The sequence below is a fragment of the Xenopus tropicalis genome, chromosome 4 (assembly GCF_000004195.4).
Source record: "Xenopus tropicalis strain Nigerian chromosome 4, UCB_Xtro_10.0, whole genome shotgun sequence".
NCBI classification, from domain to species: Eukaryota; Metazoa; Chordata; class Amphibia; order Anura; family Pipidae; genus Xenopus; species Xenopus tropicalis.
The window spans coordinates 5605649-5627718 of record NC_030680.2 but is presented as its reverse complement, the minus strand read 5'-3'; the positions used below and the strand labels follow the sequence as shown (position 1 = coordinate 5627718).

At 43.5% G+C, this 22070-nt stretch overlaps 1 protein-coding gene across 1 annotated transcript; it reads left to right on the top strand.

The window, feature by feature from the left end:
• Nucleotides 1-6434: 6434 nt before the first annotated feature.
• lyve1 (lymphatic vessel endothelial hyaluronan receptor 1) lies at nt 6435-14753 on the top strand. Its single transcript, XM_002942269.4, has 6 exons — nt 6435-6651; nt 8130-8301; nt 8505-8647; nt 11204-11593; nt 12284-12362; nt 13775-14753. Exons 1-6 carry the CDS (start codon nt 6567-6569, stop codon nt 13950-13952), a joined length of 1047 nt encoding a protein of 348 aa, XP_002942315.2. The 5' UTR covers nt 6435-6566; the 3' UTR covers nt 13953-14753.
• The last annotated feature ends 7317 nt before the right edge of the window (nt 14754-22070 follow it).

The window sequence follows — 22070 nt, the reverse complement described above, 5'->3', positions numbered from 1 at the left end:
AGTTCAGCTCTAAGGACCCATCAACTTTATGGTTTAGGCAAAAGAACCCACGGATCGATTCAGTCATCCGCCATAGATCTCGGGTGAATAACCTCACTGAAATGGCTTTCCAACGCCAACAATAGGAGTGGCTGCTGGAAAGCCTTTTGCATCGCTTCAGAAAACCAAAGCGATGTGAAGGGGAGTCCACCGATGACTCCTATTGTTGCCGGTGGAAGGCCATCTTGGAGCAGTTAGTTGCCCGCGATAACAGAGCTCTATTGTGGGGGTCCTTAGCCTTAATGTCTGAGAAGTTCTCAGAAAAATCCATATACCATAGGGTCATGGTGCCTGCAGGACAGCATCGTTTGGCACGGTCACAGAGCTTCAGTCAGAGTGGAAGATGGGTAGGAAATCATCCTAATATAAAGATATGTGATAAATATCCACAATACAAATCAAGCCTCACAATCAAGATGTTACTGACCCTTCCCACCAAGGCTTAATGAAGAGAAGGACCGAATAAAAAGACCAATCATTCCATAATTAAGAATAAGGTCTATATTATTATTAGATCACCTTCATCTTGAAAATGCTGACAAAAATATTTAGATTTCCCTTTATGAGAAAGGATATGAAATGCATGAGGATTATGAATGAAATCTGCCTAGGAACCCATGGTAGCCAAATATTAGATTTAAAAGTCTATTACAGGTAAAGTGCAATATATAAATAGCACCACCAACTGTCTGCATCTTCCCCTGCTGTCTCTAGCTTGCCCTACTCTCTCCATTTTGTATTGTCTTCTTTCTCTATTGTTGCTATCTTGTTATACTGCTTCCATCTTTCTCCTATTGTTACCATATTGTTCAGTTATCTTCACCCTACCCTACTGTCTCCATCTTGCCCTACTGTCTCCATCTTGCCCTACTGTCTCCATCTTGCCCTACTGTCCCCATCTTGCCCTACTGTCCCCATCTTGCCCTACTGTCTCCATCTGCTCTACTTTCTCCATCTTTCCCTACTATCCTCATGTTCCCCTACTGTCTCCATCTTGCCCTACTGTCTTCATCTGCTCTACATTCTCCATCTGTCCTTACTGTCTCCATCTTGCCTTAATGTCTTCATCTTGCCCTACTGTCTCCATCTTGCCCTACTGTCTTCATCTTGCCCTACTGTCTCCATCTTGCCCTTCTGTCTCCATCATGCCCTTCTGTCTCCATCATGCCCTTCTGTCTCCATCATGCCCTTCTGTCTCCATCTTGCCCTACTGTCTCCATCTTTCCCTACTGTCTTCATCTTGCCCTTCTGTCTACATCTTGCCCTTCTGTGTCCATCTGTTCTACTTTCTCCATCTTTCCCTACTATCTTTATCTTGCCCTACTGCCTCCATCTTGCCCTACTGTCACCATCTTGCCCTACTGTCTCCATCTGCTCTACTTTCTCGATGTTTCCACACTGTCTTCATCTTGCCCTTCTGTCTTCATCTGCTCTTCTTTCTCCATATTTCTATACTGTCTTTATGTTCACACACTGTCTTCATCTTGCCCCTCTGTCTTCATGTTTTCCAAATGTCTCCATCTTGCCCTATGATCTACAAATTGTCCTCCTGTTGCCATCTTGCTCTACTCTCTCCATCTTTTCCTACTGTTGCCTTCTTAGTGGCTGTTATATTGCACTACTGCCACCATCTTGTCCTACTACACTGTCTTGCCCTATTGTCATTTTGAACTACTCTCTCCAAGTTGTCACTATACAGTCCTACTGTCACCATTGCTTTACTGTCTTTATCTTATCCTACTGCCGCCATCTTTCCAAATGTTACCATAATGTCCTACTGCCTCCATCGTGTGTCACTCTACCTACTATACCCCACTCTGCCTTTCTACAACTGCTGCACTTTGGTGTCTATCTATTTATATAAACTGGTACAGCCTATGGCCCATTAGCCGTCTAACTACAACTCCCAGCGCTGACGTCATCCGGATATATTCCTGTTTAGAATTATTTAACTTATGTTACTGATCTTAGCAACCAGATATTGTTCCAGATTTCAGATCTAAAAAAGGAGACATGGAGACAGGAGAATAACATTACAAAGTTAAAAGCATTGCGATGTTCTTTGGTTTGACCAGATACAGTGCAACCATCAAAGAAAGTCATATATTTCCTACGTTTTGTTAAAATAGATTTTTTTTTTTAGTTCTGTATTTTTTACTAAATGAATGTCACTTTAAATTAGTTGAAATTAGCTTTTCTGAAGAAAAAAAAACCTGTGATATAAAATATTTATTGTATTTTTTTTTTTCAATGATACACTGATTAGATTATTTTTATTGCACTACACTGACGTGTTTAGTTTGTGGAAGTCACCTCTATTCCTGTACATTCTTAGGATAAAAGTCGCACAGCCAGTCCTTGCCTTGTACTGTACCTTGCCACTTACTTGAGAATAAACAGACTCTGTTTTAAGACTTGTGACCTTCAGTGATTTATATGATTGGTTATTACATTCCAGAAAAGAGTTGGACTAGCCCACTGGACTACACAGAGATCTTTAGAAAGGCCCACATAGCCATGGACTCTGCTCAGTCTACTCTAAGCCATGACCTATATGATTGGTTATTACATTCCAGAACAGAGTAGGACTAGCTCACTGGACTACCAAGAGATGTCCAGATAGGCCGACATAGCCATGGACTCTGCTCAGTCTACTCTAAGCCATGACCTATATGATTGGTTATTACATTCCAGAACAGAGTAGGACTAGCTCACTGGACTACCAAGAGATGTCCAGATAGGCCGACATAGCCATGGACTCTGCTCAGTCTTCTCTAAGCCATGACCTATGTGATGGTTATTACATTCCAGAACAGATTTGGACAAGATCGCTGGACTACACAGAGATCTCTAGAAAGGCCCACATAGCCATGGACTCTAAGCCGTGGCCTATATTCCCTGCCTGACCAACATGGCCCCCTTTTTACATTGTAGGACTTTCACAACTGGACCTCTTGTTGTGTTTTTGTGAATATAAAGGTTAAAAGTACCCCAAGTGGGGACTTGGGGTACTTTTAACCTTTATATACACAAAAACAGAACTGACCTACATATCCAAACAGTAAAGGTGGCCATACACGGGCCGATTGTAGCTGTCGATATCGGCCCCTTAGACCGATTCGGCAGCTTATCGACCCATGTATGGGAAATAATGACTGGCCTGTCAGATCAGGGATCAGCTCGTTGATGTGGTCGAGCCTATTCCAGTCATTATAATTCGATTGCTTTACCCCCAGGGCCAAACGACCGAATTAGCCTAAATTCACCCGGTATTGACCCATCCGTAGGTGGGGATATCGGGAGAAGATCCACTCACTTGGCGACCTTGCCAGGTAAGCAGATCTTTACGTGTATGGCCACCTTAAGTAACCCCTGTGGTTGGTTTATTGAGCCATAACGACTGCACACAATATTACAGGGGTCATAAATTACATTTAATTTTGATGATCTTGATCTCAATTTAGTCTCTCCTATAGACTGATTAGCCAGGCTCTCAGGCTTCTTGATTGGCCTGCTGAGTCTAATCAGCCCCACCTGGTCAGTCTGTAGCATTTACTTTGCTATAGGAATTGCTTAGCAATCTGCAGTATAAAAAGAATATGAGCTGTATATAACCTTAAGGTGGCCATACACGGGCCGATTCTAGCACCAATGTCGGTCCTTTAGACTGATTCGGCAGCTTATCGACCTGTGTATAGGCACTAACGAAGGGCCTAACCAACCGACATCTGGCCTGAAATTGGGCAGATCTCGATCAGGCAGGTTTGATTTTTTTGTTGGATTGGGGTCACCATCTACTTGTTTATCTACTCGCCACAGAGCCAAATGACCGAATTAGCCTGATATCGCCCAACCATAGGTGGGGATATCGGTAGAAGATCCGCTCGCTTGGCGACGACACTTTACCGTTTATAGCCACCTTTACTTTATATTCAGAGATGAAACTATGGAAGATTTTTGTTTTTCCCTGACCTGGTTGATCTAATCTGCCTTCTGAGTGATATATATTTTGGATTTGTGGTTCCCAGTTTGCAAACAAAGTAAAAAAATAATCATCTAGTAAATGATAATGGATTATAACCCAGCCTGAAGCCAGTCTGTGTATTCTTAAGAAATTGTCATATATTCTGTTACTGATTAGCTTGCAGACTTATAAACAAATGTTATAGGAACAATAACCTGCCTTACTGTTTGTGCAATAACATTGTAGTCAATCTTTATAAGTTATACAAAAGGCAAATTGTAGTTTTATGGGAATGGGCAAGCGGGTTCCCTAAAGTTATTGTTTAACTACAACTACCTGCATCCTCTGCTAACTCATGGCATGTATGTTCAAACTGCTGGGCCTTTGTGCCAAATCACTTAATGATGCTGCTCAGCAAAGAAAAAGCAAGTGATTTGTGGCTTCTTTCAGATTTTTCTCATAAATAACCAAGAATGGTTGGGCCCTTTAGGTCTGGCCTTCATGGAGAAACAAGCAGACCCACAAAACACGGAGAAATAAGAATTGTGTGCCTGTTTCTGAGAATATCTTAGGGCACCGTGCCAATTCTTCCCTGTGCCAGATCAGAGCATTGAGCTTAGACTGCCTATTAGACTGTTTCCTATGTGTTCCTGACCAGTCTCAGAGAGAGTGCAATTGTTGAATTGCGGAGTGGGGGAATGGGTGGCCTACCTTCGCCAGAATGGTATTGGAATTAGGGATGCACCGAATACACAGTTTTAGGATCTGGCCAAACCCCGAATCATTTGTGATAAAAACCGAATCTGAAGAAAGGGCAAAAGGGAACTGTGCGCAAAGTGCGTGGTGCAAATTTTTAAACTTCTATGTATATGTGACAAAAAGTTATGTGATTTTAGGATTTGGATTCAGTTTGGCCAGAGGCATAGATTCAGCTGAATCCAAATCCTGCTGAAAAAGGCAGAATCTTGGCTGAATCCCAAACCGAATCCTGAATTTGGTGCATCCCTAACTGGAATACCCCACTATGCCCGCACAAATAATATTTATTTTGCTATGACCTCCCAATGATACCCGAGCATTGCCATAGTTCTACTTCGTGTTTCTGTTCTGCTGGTTAAGAGTGACCCTTCATGGGAACACAAGTGCCCAAAATCAACCAAGACTTCAGTCCTTACTTCCAGGCACCAAAGGATTAATACTTGCAATATTCTCAGATATGTATGAGTATTACTGAGCAAAGCTAACTGCAGCCAGTTTATGTAATAATGATAGGCAGCCAAACAGAACTGGAGTGGTGGGTTCTTAACTTAATCATTGGGGCCGATTCATTAAAACACGAGTTCGAAGCTCGAATGTGAAAAATTCGGATAGGATACAATAATTTCTGATAATCGCAAATATCACAAATATGCTTATGAAAAAATCGTATTAGTCACGATTATATTGTAAAAAAATTGCCGAAAATACGCAAGGTACGAAAAAGTCGCGGAGAACACGAACGGCCCAATCGAACGTGGATTGATAAATCTCCCCCTTAGACTCCAGTCTGGCTATGTACAAGTTGGTCCGTATCCAGCTCCTCACATTCATTAATACACAGTATGGCGGCGGCATATAATTGACAAAGGGTCAAAGTAAAAATATATAGGGATGCACCGAATCCACTATTTCAGGATCCGGCTGAACCCTAAATCCTTTGCAAAAGATAAACTCACATATAGAATTCTTGCTTATTTATTAATAAGGAAAACTCGTTCAAATAAAACACGAAAAGCTCGAATTCTTCAGGTTTACAAACTCGAAAAAACTCAAGTTTGAAAATACGGCTTGACTTTGCCTAGGGCAACTCCCTATTGACTTCTATGGAAACTCGCAAATTTTGACATTAGAGTTTTCTGCACTTAAGAAATACCAGACAAGTCTAGTTTTTGAACCAAAAATATGAGCAAAAAAACTTGAATTTTGCAAAACAAAACTTGAACACTGATGAATCCCCCCTTATATGTGAGACCATAAAACAACCAATCTGGAGGGTCACAAGCTGGGCAACATTTAGGCAAAGTGTTACTGTAGCCATATTACTCTCTCATTAGTTCATTAGAGTCTCAACCTTTCCCTACTGTTGCCATTGAGCCCTTTTGTATCTATCTTGTCCAACTGCATCTTCTGCTGCCTCGCTAGGGGCAGAGCCCAGGGCAGCGACCCTATTTGGGACCCCTAAAGACCACTCTGACCCGATAGAGAGGAAGGAAACAATCCAACCATGAGTTGGTTGTGTACAAGTTCCACAGCTAAACAAGCCGTTATCTCGTTTCCTAACTTGTTGCTGTCTGAATCTGCATGAGTTGCAATTTTCCAGTCAACCTTCCACCTTCTGAAGCAAAGCCCATTGCACTTGTACGTCAGTGACTTCCCCCCATTGTCCTTCCATCCACAGGACCAGAGAGAGAGAGAGACGTATTTGTGATTCGCCAACCATACCTCTCAGTTCCTATCGGAGAGACTGGAGGTGGCAGAGGTTCATCTGCTGCGGATAAACCAGGATTCTCAACTCAGCAGCAAAATGACTTCCCTCACCGGATCTACGGTTGTGTTGCTAACCATTCTTCTGACGCATTTTGTGGCTCAAGGTGTCATTAATATCAAAGGTACGAACAGACTTTGAATTTTTGCATTTAGACATATACCCTACTCTATGCTGTACAGGTATGGGACCTCTTATCCAGAAGGTCTTTCTGCAATTTGGATCTCCATACCTTAAGTCTACTAAAAAGACATTAAATAAATCCAACAGGATTGTTCTGTCCCAATAAAGGGTAATTATATCTTAGTTGGGATCAAGTACAGGTACTGTTTTATTATTACAGAGAAAAGGGAATCATTTAACCATGAAATAAACCCAATAGGGCTGTTCTGCCCCAATAAGGGGTAATTATATCTTAGTTGGGATCAAGTACAGGTACTGTTTTATTATTACAGAGAAAAGGGAATCATTTAACCATGAAATAAACCCAATAGGGCTGTTCTGCCCCAATAAGGGGTAATTATATCTTAGTTGGGATCAAGTACAGGTACTGTTTTATTATTACAGAGAAAAGGGAATCATTTAACCATTAAATAAACCCAATAGGGCTGTTCTGCCCCCAATAAGGGGTAATTATATCTTAGCTGGGATCAAGTACAGGTACTGTTTTATTATTACAGAGAAAAGGGAATCATTTAACCATTAAATAAACCCAATAGGGCTGTTCTGCCCCAATAAGGGGTAATTATATCTTAGTTGGGATCAAGTACAGGTACTGTTTTATTATTACAGAGAAAAGGGAATCATTTAACCATTAAATAAACCCAATAGGACTGTTCTGCCCCAATAAGGGGTAATTATATCTTAGTTGGGATCAAGTACAGGTACTGTTTTATTATTACAGAGAAAAGGGAATCATTTAACCATTAAATAAACCCAATAGGACTGTTCTGCCCCCAATAAGGGGTAATTATATCTTAGTTGGGATCAAGTACAGGTACTGTTTTATTATTACAGAGAAAAGGGAATCATTTAACCATTAAATAAACCCAATAGGGCTGTTCCGCCCCAATAAGGGGTAATTATATCTTAGTTGGGATCAAGTACAGGTACTGTTTTATTATTACAGAGAAAAGGGAATCATTTAACCATTAAATAAACCCAATAGGGCTGTTCTGCCCCAATAAGGGGTAATTATATCTTAGTTGGGATCAAGTACAGGTACTGTTTTATAATTACAGAGAAAATGGAATCATTTAACCATTAAATAAACCCAATAGGGCTGTTCTGCCCCCAATAAGGGGTAATTATATCTTAGTTGGGATCAAGTACAGGTACTGTTTTATTATTACAGAGAAAAGGGAATCATTTAACCATTAAATAAACCCAATAGGGCTGTTCTGCCCCCAATAAGGGGTAATTATATCTTAGTTGGGATCAAGTACAGGTACTGTTTTATAATTACAGAGAAAAGGGAAAAAAGTTTTAAAATTGTCAATGGGCGATGGCTTTCCTGTAATACAAAAATTTCAGGATAGTGGGTTTCCAAAAAATGGAAGAAACAGCCGTATCTAACGTGAGAACCATCTTTCCTTCTTGCAGACATCGCACACTCGCCATGCCGAATTGCAGGGGTGCTCTTAGCCGAGTCTTCGGATCACAAGTATAAGTTCAACTTCACCAGAGCGGAAAGTGTGTGCCACGTGCTGGGCTTACAGTTGGCTAGCAAGAACCAAGTGGAGAAAGCAAATAAATACGGCTTTGAAACGTGCAGGTATGGTTTCCATGGCAATCACGTTTACATTAAAATCGATGGAAATGCGTGTGGAGGGGGTCTCAGTTTGTGACGGAACCCTATGATCCAGTTAATAAGACTGCTATTCCAATTCTCATCCCTTGGGTTTCTCTGCAACGTATGTTAAAAGAATTCTGTGAATCAGAAGAAACCCATTTATAATATTTGTTTTCTCCCTGCAGCTTTGGATGGGTGTCAGAACAATTCGTGGTTATTTCACGTATCCAACCCAATGAGAAATGTGGGCAAAGCAAAACGGGACTTGTACCATGGATGACAGTAAACGCTGCCAAGGACTTTCATGCGTACTGCTTCAATGCATCGGGTACATACTCACTGATACAGTTTAAGGGGTCATTAATTACTAGAGCCATAAAGCAGGGCAGGACTGCTGCTTACAATGGGGGGATCAGATAGGATCTGTGCCACTGTGACAGAATGCTCTGTTATACAGATAGCTAGAATCTCAGCCATAAAGCAGGGCAGGACTGCTGCTTACAATGGGGGGGGATCAGATAGGATCTGTGCCACTGTGACAGAATGCTCTGTTATACAGATAGCTAGAATCTCAGCCATAAAGCAGGGCAGGACTGCTGCTTACAATGGGGGGGGGATCAGATAGGATCTGTGCCACTGTGACAGAATGCTCTGTTATACAGATAGCTAGAATCTCAGCCATAAAGCAGGGCAGGACTGCTGCTTACAATGGGGGGGGATCAGATAGGATCTGTGCCACTGTGACAGAATGCTCTGTTATACAGATAGCTAGAATCTCAGCCATAAAGCAGGCAGGGCCGGATTTCTCTTTGGTGCGCCCCGAGGCCGCCCCTGTGGGAGTCCCCCATGCGCATGCGCGAACGCGCACCCCAGTGCGCATGCGCAAACGCGCTCCCGTTGCGCATGCGCAAGCGCGCCCCCAGTGCGCATGCGCAAAGCGCCAGCTCCCCATTGCGCATGCGCAAAGCGCCAGCGCATGCGCGAACGCTCTTTTTAACTCCCATACGGAGCAGTGGGGAGAGGTCCCGACTGCTCCGTATGGGAGCAAAATTAAAAAATGTTCTTGCGGCGGGGCGGCATGCCGCCCCTAAACTTCTGCCGCCCTAGGCCCGGGCCTTTGTGGCCTCTCCGCAAATCCGGGCCTGAAAGCAGGGCAGGACTGCTGCTTACAATGGGGGGATCAGATAGGATCTGTGCCACTGTGACAGAATGCTCTGTTATACAGATAGCTAGAATCTCAGCCATAAAGCAGGGCAGGACTGCTGCTTACAATGGGGGGATCAGATAGGATCTGTGCCACTGTGACAGAATGCTCTGTTATACAGATAGCTAGAATCTCAGCCATAAAGCAGGGCAGGACTGCTGCTTACAATGGGGGGGATCAGATAGGATCTGTGCCACTGTGACAGAATGCTCTGTTATACAGATAGCTAGAATCTCAGCCATAAAGCAGGGCAGGACTGCTGCTTACAATGGGGGGGTCAGATAGGATCTGTGCCACTGTGACAGAATGCTCTGTTATACAGATAGCTAGAATCTCAGCCATAAAGCAGGGCAGGACTGCTGCTTACAATGGGGGGGATCAGATAGGATCTGTGCCACTGTGACAGAATGCTCTGTTATACAGATAGATAGAATCTCAGCCATAAAGCAGGGCAGGACTGCTGCTTACAATGGGGGGGATCAGATAGGATCTGTGCCACTGTGACAGAATGCTATGTTATACAGATAGCTAGAATCTCAGCCATAAAGCAGGGCAGGACTGCTGCTTACAATGGGGGGATCAGATAGGATCTGTGCCACTGTGACAGAATGCTCTGTTATACAGATAGCTAGAATTTCAGCCATAAAGCAGGGCAGGACTGCTGCTTACAATGGGGGGATCAGATAGGATCTGTGCCACTGTGACAGAATGCTCTGTTATACAGATAGCTAGAATCTCAGCCATAAAGCAGGGCAGGACTGCTGCTTACAATGGGGGGATCAGATAGGATCTGTGCCACTGTGACAGAATGCTCTGTTATACAGATAGCTAGAATCTCAGCCATAAAGCAGGGCAGGACTGCTGCTTACAATGGGGGGGATCAGATAGGATCTGTGCCACTGTGACAGAATGCTCTGTTATACAGATAGCTAGAATTTCAGCCATAAAGCAGAGCAGGACTGCTGCTGTGAGAGAAAAAAAGACAACCTACAGTTCAATCAGGAGGCAACAATATTTCTTACATTATTAGCCTAAAGGTACATGGAGAACATGATGTACTCTCTGTGCGCGTAATAGAATTAGTCGTGTGATCAAACTGCGAGAGCAGAACAGGTTGCACTTGCAGAGCAGGAAGGAAGAAGATTCCAGATAAAAAATTTTATTATTACAGAAGGACTTTTGGCCACGGTTGGCTGCGAAGAGGAAACAGAGATAGCAGATTTATGGCTGATAAATTGGTCCCTTGTGGAACAGAATATGACTCACTCATTGATGGAAATTATTAATGGGAAATATCCAAATTCCCAAAACAAGTGCAGGCACCGCAGCGACACAAGTTACAAAAAGTAGCAGTACGGGAGTTGGTACAGACAGGCCCTTCGATAATAATCAAACTGTATGTTTGGGAATTACATTTTATTTAACTCACAGTCAGCCAGAGTTCCAAACCATTTTATTACATTAAAAATCATGAAAAGGCTGCATTTGATTTAATACTGTATATACTCGAGTATAAGCCTAGTTATTCAGCACCCAAAATGTGCTGAAAAAGTCACTCTCGGCTTATACTCGAGTATATACGGTAGATGTATATTGCAAAGTTGTTTTTAATGATGTTTGCTTTTCAAAAAGTCGTATTTGGGTGAAGTTCCCCTTTAACCTTCATTTGATCACTTGTAGATACCCGGAAGAATTCCTGCAAACCAGATCCACTAACGACTATAATTCCCGACACGTCCAAGGCGCCCTCGAGTACCGCTGAGTCTGTACAACCTGGAGCTTACGATACGACCACTAAAGCTTTTGATACGACCCCTAAAGCTTTTGATACTACCCCTAAAGCTTTTGATACTACCCCTAAAGCTTTTGATACGACCCCTAAAGCTAATGATACGACCCCTAAAATTATAACTATACTGAACGCGATCACGACGACTCGCGGATATGTGAAAATGACCACGTTTCGGCCAACATTCACTACAACCCAAATCACCACCACATTTGTCAACGATCTATTGAAAGAGTCTACCAACAAACCACAGGCCGTCAATGCTAAAGAGAGTTTTGGGGGTAAAACATTTTATTATGGTTCTTACAGTATAGGCAATGGCTTACTCTTTTGGGCACTCCTGGAAGCTGCAATGGGAATCAGCTCAGCCCCTAATCCTATATATTGGTGGTCCATCTACTGGTGGACCTGTCCACTATAATGCCAGTGTGGGACTGGGACCCCAGGGGCCCACCAGAAAACCTTAGACCCTAGGCCCACTCTCCAAACTATTTTTCCTCCTTTCCTCACCCAACCTCTTTATTCTCCTAGTCTCTTTTATTTACATGCTAGCATCTATCCTACCATCTATTTCTCTTCTTCATTCCCATTCAGAAATAGGGAATGGCCATGAAGCAGGCCAAATGGTCAAGGGCAGGAGGGCCCACTTACACCTGGGCCCACCGGGAGTTTTCCTGGTATCCTGGTGGGCCAGTCCGACACTCAAGACTAGATCTGCCACTGCACTGATTATTTACTGATTGTACTTGGTTGGACTGGTGGTGGGGTCTTCTCTGCCATATCCACCTTCAAGCTCCCTTTAAAGCAGTGGTTGATTGGCTCCTTGGGGGTGGGGCTATGTAACAACTGTTATTCTCACTGTATACAACAGGGTTGTCTATGGTCCCGTCCCATGCTATGTACTATATTAGCCCATTTATTGGTGTTTCTGGTCCTGTAAATATTTAAATGCTATCTGCCCTTTCTTTCAGGTTTGCCAGCTGCCCTACTAACACTGGCGCTGGTATTTTTCATAGCCTTTGTGGTGTTGGCTGTTTGCTACATCAAGCAGTGAGTATCTCTCTGTCTCTTGTTATAAAACAAAACTCAACCACCTAAACTAAATAACGGGGAGTCAGGGAATATAAATCAAGTACGGGTATGGGATCCCTTATTCGGAAACCTGTTATCCAGAAAGCTCCGAATTACGGAATGCCCATCTCCCATAGACTCCATTTTAATCAAATAATTCAGAAATTTAAAACTGATTTCCTTTTTCTCTGTAGTAATAAAACAGTACCTGTACTTGATCCCAACTAAGATATAATTACCCCTTATTGGGGGCAGAACAGCCCTATTGGGTTTATTTAATGGTTAAATGATTCCCTTTTCTCTGTAATAATAAAACAGTACCTGTACTTGATCCCAACTAAGATATAATTACCCCTTATTGGGGCAGAACAGCCCTATTGGGTTTATTTAATGGTTAAATGATTCCCTTTTCTCTGTAATAATAAAACAGTACCTGTACTTGATCCCAACTAAGATATAATTACCCCTTATTGGGGCAGAACAGCCCTATTGGGTTTATTTAATGGTTAAATGATTCCCTTTTCTCTGTAATAATAAAACAGTACCTGTACTTGATCCCAACTAAGATATAATTACCCCTTATTGGGGGCAGAACAGCCCTATTGGGTTTATTTAATGGTTAAATGATTCCCTTTTCTCTGTAGTAATAAAACAGTACCTGTACTTGATCCCAACTAAGATATAATTACCCCTTATTGGGGGCAGAACAGCCCTATTGGGTTTATTTAATGGTTAAATGATTCCCTTTTCTCTGTAATAATAAAACAGTACCTGTACTTGATCCCAACTAAGATATAATTACCCCTTATTGGGGCAGAACAGCCCTATTGGGTTTATTTCATGGTTAAATGATTCCCTTTTCTCTGTAATAATAAAACAGTACCTGTACTTGATCCCAACTAAGATATAATTACCCCTTATTGGGGCAGAACAGCCCTATTGGGTTTATTTAATGGTTAAATGATTCCCTTTTCTCTGTAATAATAAAGCAGTACCTGTACTTGATCCCAACTAAGATATAATTACCCCTTATTGGGGGCAGAACAGCCCTATTGGGTTTATTTAATGGTTAAATGATTCTGGTCCCAAGGTACTAGCCATAGTCCATCAGCACCACAGGGGCCCTTTCATCTATCTCTAGATATCTGATGTTTTGTTCCCCATCCCAAAGGATAATAGCCAGTTTAACAAGTCAATAGAGGAAACCTACTCTAGAGTATTTTCATTTATTGCAGTTGCAAAAAGCCTTTGCAGCAATGCCATTTTCCAAGGATTTTAGCAGTTGTGAGCTAGTTTTCACTGCATACCCCACCTAGTGGCAGAAGGCAGAAATTGCAATGAATGTTACATAAGGTTGGGTTTAAAATCTATCAATTCTATCGATTCTCCAGGTACAAGACAAACTGGTTCTTCCCAAAAAACGAGGAAAAAGAATCTGTAGAAACCAAAGTGTTTAAAGAAAACACAAACGCAGAGCAAGAGAGTTCCAAAGAGGAAGGCCAAAAAGCAAATGGAAAATCCGAGATTCCGCAAGCAGGTACAGGGAATTCCATGGAGGCCGAAGTGTAGAGGCTTCTACCATCTGTTTATGATTGGACCAAGAGAAAGGGCAGCTCTGTGTAAGGATATGTAGGCGTCATGGCCGGACTTGCTTTGCCTCTGCGGTGCTTGGGTTATACTTGTGGACTGTGAGGGCAGAGTGTTTTGTAATATTCGCCCATTGGAGCCTCTGCAGTTATTGTCCATGATTCAGTGCAGACATACTCTAAAATACACGGTTTAAGCCACAGACTTTCTAAAAGAGCCTTTTCAGATTGGAAATTGCATTACATGGCCAAAAGTATCTGGATACATTTGAAGTCCTCAGCTAAAACAGTGACTGACCAGACTTTCTCCGGAAGCAATGACAGCACGAAAGCTATCAGTAGGGAATGTGGGGTTTCTATGGGGGATCAAACAAACCTGCAGTGGTGTAAAGGGCTCAACTATGGGAGCCTGGAAGAGTGGGAATGCATCCCCAGGACTGATACATGGAAATTTAGCACCTGACAGACTGATGGAAAAGTCTGGGTTTTGAAAATAACAGGGGAACAACTACCGAAATGTGCAATGCCAATTGGTGCAGGAGAAACAATGTCCTGTTTCCATGGTTTGGGCCCCTGGTTCCAGTGAAACTTTAAGGCAACATCATACAATGACATTCCTGAGTATTCTGTGCTTCCTACTTTGTGCAACAGTTTGGGGGCCCTTTCCTGTTTCAGCATAATAATGTCCCCCATGCACAGAGCCAGGTCCTACAGAATGGGTTTGCTGAGATGGGAAGAACCTGACTGCACAGAGCCCAACCCAACTGACCCCCTGTGGGATGGAACCCCGACTGTGAGCCTGATCCCCAACATCACTGCCCAACCTCACTAATGCCCTTGTGGCTGAATGGGAGCAACTCCCAGCAACACTGTCCCAGCATCTAGTGGGAACCTTCCCAGAAGGGTAGGGGCAGTTATAGCAGGTAGGGAGGGGCAACCCAACTGAACCCCTGTGGGATGGAACCCCGACTGTGAGCCTGATCCCCAACATCAGTGCCCAACCTCACTAATGCCCTTGTGGCTGAATGGGAGCAACTCCCAGTAACACTGTACCAACATCTAGTGGGAACCTTCCCAGAAGGGTAGGGGCAGTTATAGCAGGTAGGGTTGGGCAACCCAACTGAACCCCTGTGGGATGGAACCCCGACTGTGAGCCTGATCCCCAACATCACTGCCCAACCTCACTAATGCCCTTGTGGCTGAATGGGAGCAACTCCCAGCAACACTGTCCCAACATCTAGTGGGAACCTTCCCAGAAGGGTAGGGGCAGTTAAAACAGCAAAGGGAGGGGCAACCCAACTGAACCCCTGTGGAATGGAACCACGACTGTGAGCCTGATCCCCAACATCACTGCCCAACCTCACTAATCCCCTTGTGGCTGAATGGGAGCAACTCCCAGCAACACTGTCCCAACATCTAGTGGGAACCTTCCCAAAAGGGTAGGGGCAGTTATAGCAGGTAGGGTTGGGCAACCCAACTGACCCCCTGTGGGATGGAACCCCGACTGTGAGCCTGATCCCCAACATCACTGCCCAACCTCACTAATGCCCTTGTGGCTGAATGGGAGCAACTCCCATCAACACTGTCCCAACATCTAGTGGGAACCTTCCCAGAAGGGTAGGGGCAGTTATAGCAGGTAGGGTTGGGCAACCCAACTGAACCCCTGTGGGATGGAACCCCGACTGTGAGCCTGATCCCCAACATCACTGCCCAACCTCACTAATGCCCTTGTGGCTGAATGGGAGCAACTCCCAGCAACACTGTTCCAACATCTAGTGGGAACCTTCCCAGAAGGGCAGGGGCAGTTATAGCAGGTAGGGTTGGGCAACCAAACTGAACCCCTGTGGGATGGAACCCCGACTGTGAGCCTGATCCCCAACATCACTGCCCAACCTCACTAATGCCCTTGTGGCTGAATGGGAGCAACTCCCAGCAACACTGTACCAACATCTAGTGGGAACCTTCCCAGAAGGGTAGGGGCAGTTATAGCAGGTAGGGTTGGGCAACCCAACTGAACCCCTGTGGGATGGAACCCCGACTGTGAGCCTGATCCCCAACATCACTGCCCAACCTCACTAATGCTCTTGTGGCTGAATGGGAGCAACTCCCAGCAACACTGTCCCAACATCTAGTGGGAACCTTCCCAGAAGGGTAGGGGCAGTTATAGCAGGTAGGGTTGGGCAACCTAACTGAACCCCTGTGGGATGGAACTCCGACTGTGAGCCTGATCCCCAACATCACTGCCCAACCTCACTAATGCTCTTGTGGCTGAATGGGAGCAACTCCCAGCAACACTGTCCCAACATCTAGTGGGAACCTTCCCAGAAGGGTAGGGGCAGTTATAGCAGCAAAGGGAGGGGCAACTTCATATTAACTCCCAAGTATTTTGGAATGACATGGATACTTTTGGCCATATAGTGTATGACAAAATAGTATCTCCTGATAGCCTAGAACTAGTTTCCCAGCCATGCTTTACTATTAAAATAATGTATTTCTTTTGTTTCTTAAACTAGAAGACACAAATGTTCTCTGGGAATTGAATTCCTCCACCATTAGCATGCCTCCTATTGGTTTGGCTCTGTGGTAAGCACCACTTATGCAACCACATTATGCAGTATTAATCATTTAGTGATAAGTGACTGCACAATCCAATTGCTGAACTACACATCCCATAGTATGAGCCTCAGGCAAGGTGGGATACAGCAAGTCTTTGGCAATCAATTCTATTTACAGTCCTGCATATAATAAGGCAAAACAGGGAACATTCATAAAATAAAATGCACAATATTTATCAAAGCGAGAAATGTGTGTAAAGGGTCGAAATAATTATATTTTTGTCTGAATAATCTGTTCTTTGCTCTGTTTTATTTATGCTCCATTGTTTAGTTAAGGATATAAATATACATGATTTTTAAAACTGGTTTCTCTTCCATTTATTTTATTACAGACAGTATGAGGGTACAGCTTATTGTGTGCCCAGAACATTCCCTCTCTGTATATTTGTATTTATACATATGGGTAGGAGGTGCCATAGTGTTTCCCTTAGACAGTACAGTATGGGGGTACAGCTTATTGTGTGCCCAGAACATTCCCTCTCTGTATATTTGTATTTATACATATGGGTAGGAGGTGCCATAGTGTTTCCCTTAGACAGTACAGTATGGGGGTACAGCTTATTGTGTGCCCAGAACATTCCCTCTCTGTATATTTGTATTTATACATATGGGTAGGGGGTGCCATAGTGTTTCCCTTAGACAGTACAGTATGGGGGTACAGCTTATTGTGTGCCCAGAACATTCCTTCTCTGTATATTTGTATTTATACATATGGGTAGGGGGTGCCATAGTGTTTCCCTTAGACAGTACAGTATGGGGGTACAGCTTATTGTGTGCCCAGAACATTCCTTCTCTGTATATTTGTATTTATACATATGGGTAGGGGGTGCCATAGTGTTTCCCTTAGACAGTACAGTATGGGGGTACAGCTTATTGTGTGCCCAGAACATTCCTTCTCTGTATATTTGTATTTATACATATGGGTAGAAGGTGCCATAGTGTTTCCCTTAGACAGTACAGTATGGGGGTACAGCTTATTGTGTGCCCAGAACATTCCTTCTCTGTATATTTGTATTTATACATATGGGTAGGAGGTGCCATAGTGTTTTCCTTAGACAGTACAGTATGGGGGTACAGCTTATTGTGTGCCCAGAACATTCCTTCTCTGTATATTTGTATTTATACATATGGGTAGGGGGTGCCATAGTGTTTCCCTTAGACAGTACATAGTTACATAGTTACATAGTAGTTACATAGGGTTGAAAAAAGACCAGTGTCCATCAAGTTCAACCCATCCAAGTAAACCCAGCACACTTAACCCACACCTACCAATCTATACACTCACATACATACACTATATATACAACCACTAGTACTAACTGTAGATATTAGTATCACAATAGCCTTGGATATTCTGATTGATCAAGAACTCATCCAGGCCCCTCTTAAAGGCATTAACAGAATCTGCCATTACCCCATCACTAGGAAGGGCATTCCATAACCTCACTGCCCTCACCGTGAAAAACCCCCTACGCTGCTTCAAATGGAAGCTCCTTTCCTCTAATCTAAAGGGGTGACCTCTGGTGCGCTGATTGTTTTTATGGGAAAAAAGAACCCCCCCAACTGCCTATAATCCCCTCTAATGTACTTGTACAGAGTAATCATGTCCCCTCGCAAGCGCCTCTTTTCCAGAGAAAACAACCCCAACCTCGACAGTCTCACCTCATAGTTTAACCCTTCCATCCCCTTTACCAGTTTAGTTGCACGTCTCTGCACTCTCTCCAGCTCATTAATATCCTTCTTAAGGACTGGAGCCCAAAACTGCACTGCATACTCAAGGTGAGGCCTTACCAGGGACCTATAAAGCGGCAAAATTATGTTCTCATCCCTTGAGTCAATGCCCTTTTTTTTTTTTTTTTTGGGGGTATGGGGGTACAGTTTATTGTGTGCCCAGAACATTCCTTCTCTGTATATTTGTATTTATACATATGGGTAGGAGGTGCCATAGTGTTTCCCTTAGACAGTACAGTATGGGGGTACAGCTTATTGTGTGCCCAGAACATTCCCTCTCTGTATATTTGTATTTATACATATGGGTAGGGGGTGCCATAGTGTTTCCCTTAGACAGTACAGTATGGGGGTACAGCTTATTGTGTGCCCAGAACATTCCTTCTCTGTATATTTGTATTTATACATATGGGTAGGGGGTGCCATAGTGTTTCCCTTAGACAGTACAGTATGGGGGTACAGCTTATTGTGTGCCCAGAACATTCCCTCTCTGTATATTTGTATTTATACATATGGGTAGGAGGTGCCATAGTGTTTTCCTTAAACAGTACAGTATGGGAGTACAGCTTATTGTGTGCCCAGAACATTCCTTCTCTGTATATTTGTATTTATACATATGGGTAGGAGGTGCCATAGTGTTTCCCTTAGACAGTACAGTATGGGGGTACAGCTTATTGTGTGCCCAGAACATTCCTTCTCTGTATATTTGTATTTATACATATGGGTAGGAGGTGCCATAGTGTTTCCCTTAGACAGTACAGTATGGGGGTACAGCTTATTGTGTGCCCAGAACATTCCTTCTCTGTATATTTGTATTTATACATATGGGTAGGAGGTGCCATAGTGTTTCCCTTAGACAGTACAGTATGGGAGTACAGCTTATTGTGTGCCCAGAACATTCCCTCTCTGTATATTTGTATTTATACATATGGGTAGGGGGTGCCATAGTGTTTCCTTAAGACAGAATTTGGTTATAGTGATATTGAATTATCAGCTATGGCATGAAGAGACTGCAGTTTGATTGTTCAGACTGCTGGGTGACCCCACACATGGCTGGTGATCAACAAATACATTTGGACATGGCCAGACTGGTTGACCTACATCAGCCAAGTATAAACCAGCTGGGTGAACAGAAACATTACCTTATATAGTTATATAGTTACATAGGGTTGAAAAAAGACCATTGTACATCAAGTTCAACCCATCCGAGTAAACCCAGCACACAACCTATACTAACCAATCTATACACTCACATACATAAACTATATATACAACCAGTGTTTTTTTAAAACACGCTATACCTTCATTTTTGTGTCATATGACTGTCTGTTCTTCCTCTCTTGCAAAAAACAGCAGCTAAGTCTTGCTTTACGGCAGATATTCTAGCCACACAGCGAAGGTCGGACCCCTGTGGCACGAGACAAAGCAGAATCAATCACCCTTTACTACAGCGATACTACATCTCTCTAAAGATATAATAATTGTTCAAGTTTACACATCTCGATCATTGAGTTTTTGGCTAAGAAGATACAACAGGTGAAGAGGGCCCTGCACAAAAGAGCTTACAATCTACATTGCCCTGCATACAATCCTCTATAGTTACCGATTACACCATTTTTATTGTAGTTTATTTACCAAGCACCAACATACTTTGCTATGCAATACAATAGTACAAAGTACAAAAATTGAACAAAAGTCTAAAGTCCCTTCAGGTTAGAATCTGGGGGGGGGGGGGGGGGGTCATTTTTGCTTTAGATATTATTGGAAACGGGACACGATTATATTTGATATATTTTATTCTATATAACCTTACTTTAGCAGGGGTATAACCAGATTTTAGACTAAACATCTGAGAATTTTACTTTGTAAAGTCAAGGAGCATTACCAATATTCCGTCATTTTAAAAGGTCAGCTTCCCCTTTAACTGCGGGCGCTGATAGGCAGGGCAACCCTGATTGGCACAGACGGAATGGAGCGGATGTTAATCTTGCTGGGTAAGAGTGGGAATGCTCCCAATCTGCGCTTTTCCCAGCCGGGGCGGCGTGTCTGTGTTGTGTAACGCAGAATGGCTGGGAGTATATATAATGTTTCCTTCCCAGACGCGCCGAGACATTACAGAGGGGGCCCCTCTTGATGCCACCCCACCCCGGAGGCCAATTTCCACCATTTAAGATAACGCACTAGTCTTGTAAATAACTGGAAAAGTCTTTAAAAAAAAGAAAATACTTTAACTGGGGCTATTTTTATACCTCTCCTGTCCGTTTATCCCTGGTCAGTAGGAAATAAAGCAGCCGTCAAGTTCTGACTATGTACCCAAGATACAATGCAGCAGGAGTCGGGTCTCCCCACCGCCAAGACTCCAGTTCCCACAGCGCCATGCATGTCCCGTGATTAAAGGACCAGTAACACCAAAAAATGAAAGTGTTTGTATGCATTTAAAGCTCTGACATAATATGCCATTAATGCTGAGATTTCGAATTAGGCGGAATCTTTCTGGTATTCAGCCAGATCCAAAAATGCTAGATTTGGTGCAAGGCATTGTGGGAAATGGAGTCTTGACGGTTAAATGGTTTTAATGGTACATGTAGTCAGGACCGGCAGTGCAGAGAAAGGAAAAGGAGAGAATAATGTTGCCTTCTATAACAATTATATTTACAAGTAACTTTCAAAATAATAGAGAATAGAGCTTCTCCAGCAGAATCCTGCATTGTCATCTGTTTTTCCCATGGGGCTAGCCATATTCTTCATTTCCCAGGGTGGCACAGCCATGTGACCTGTGCTCTGATAAACTTCACTCACACTTAACTGCAAGCATTACCCACTCATTCCTCACAGTGCCCCATTCCCAAGCATTACCCACTCATTCCTCACAGTGCCCCATTCCCAAGCATTACCCACTCATTCCTCACAGTGCCCCATTCCCAAGCATTACCCACTCATTCCTCACAGTGCCCCATTCCCAAGCATTACGCACTCATTCCTCAACAGTGCCCCCATTCCCAAGCATTACCACTCATTCCTCACAGTGGCCCCATTACACTGATTACCCACATTCTCACAGTGCCCCATTACCAAGCATTACCCACTCATTCCTCACAGTGCCCCATTACCAAGCATTACCCACTCATTCCTCACAGTGCCCATTTCCCAAGCATTACCACTCATTCTCACAGTGCCCCATTCCCAAGCATTAACCCACATCATTCTCACAGTGCCCGCATTCCTAAGCATTACCACTCATTCCTCGAACAGTGCCCCATTACAACGCATTACCCACTCATTCCTTCACAGTGCCTCCATTCCCCAGCAATTACCCACTCATTCTCACAGTGCCCCATTTCCCAAGCATTACCCACTCATATCCTCACAGTGCCCCATTCCCAAGCAATTACCCACTCCATTCCTCACAGTGCCATTCCCAAGCATTACCTCACTCATATCCTCACAGTGCCCCATTACCAAGCATTACACGTCATCTCCTCACAGTGCACCATTACCCAAGCATTACCCACTACCCCATTCCTCACAGTGCCCCATTCCCAAGCATTACCCACTCATTCCTCACAGTGCCCCATTCCCAAGCATTACCCACTCATTCCTCACAGTGCCCCATTACCAAGCATTACCCACTCATTCCTCACAGTGCCCCATTACCAAGCATTACCCACTCATTCCTCACAGTGCCCCATTACCAAGCATTACCCACTCATTCCTCACAGTGCCCCATTACCAAGCATTACCCACTCATTCCTCACAGT

What these genes read in the sequence shown, in the direction of transcription:
- lyve1 (XM_002942269.4), top strand. Translation starts at nt 6,567, where the DNA reads ATGACTTCCCTCACCGGATCTACGGTTGTGTTGCTAACCATTCTTCTG. An exon ending in TACGGCTTTGAAACGTGCAG is followed by an intron (nt 8,302 to 8,504) that starts GTATGGTTTCCA and finishes TTCTCCCTGCAG; the next exon opens with CTTTGGATGGGTGTCAGAAC. An exon ending in GCTGTTTGCTACATCAAGCA is followed by an intron (nt 12,363 to 13,774) that starts GTGAGTATCTCT and finishes TCGATTCTCCAG; the next exon opens with GTACAAGACAAACTGGTTCT.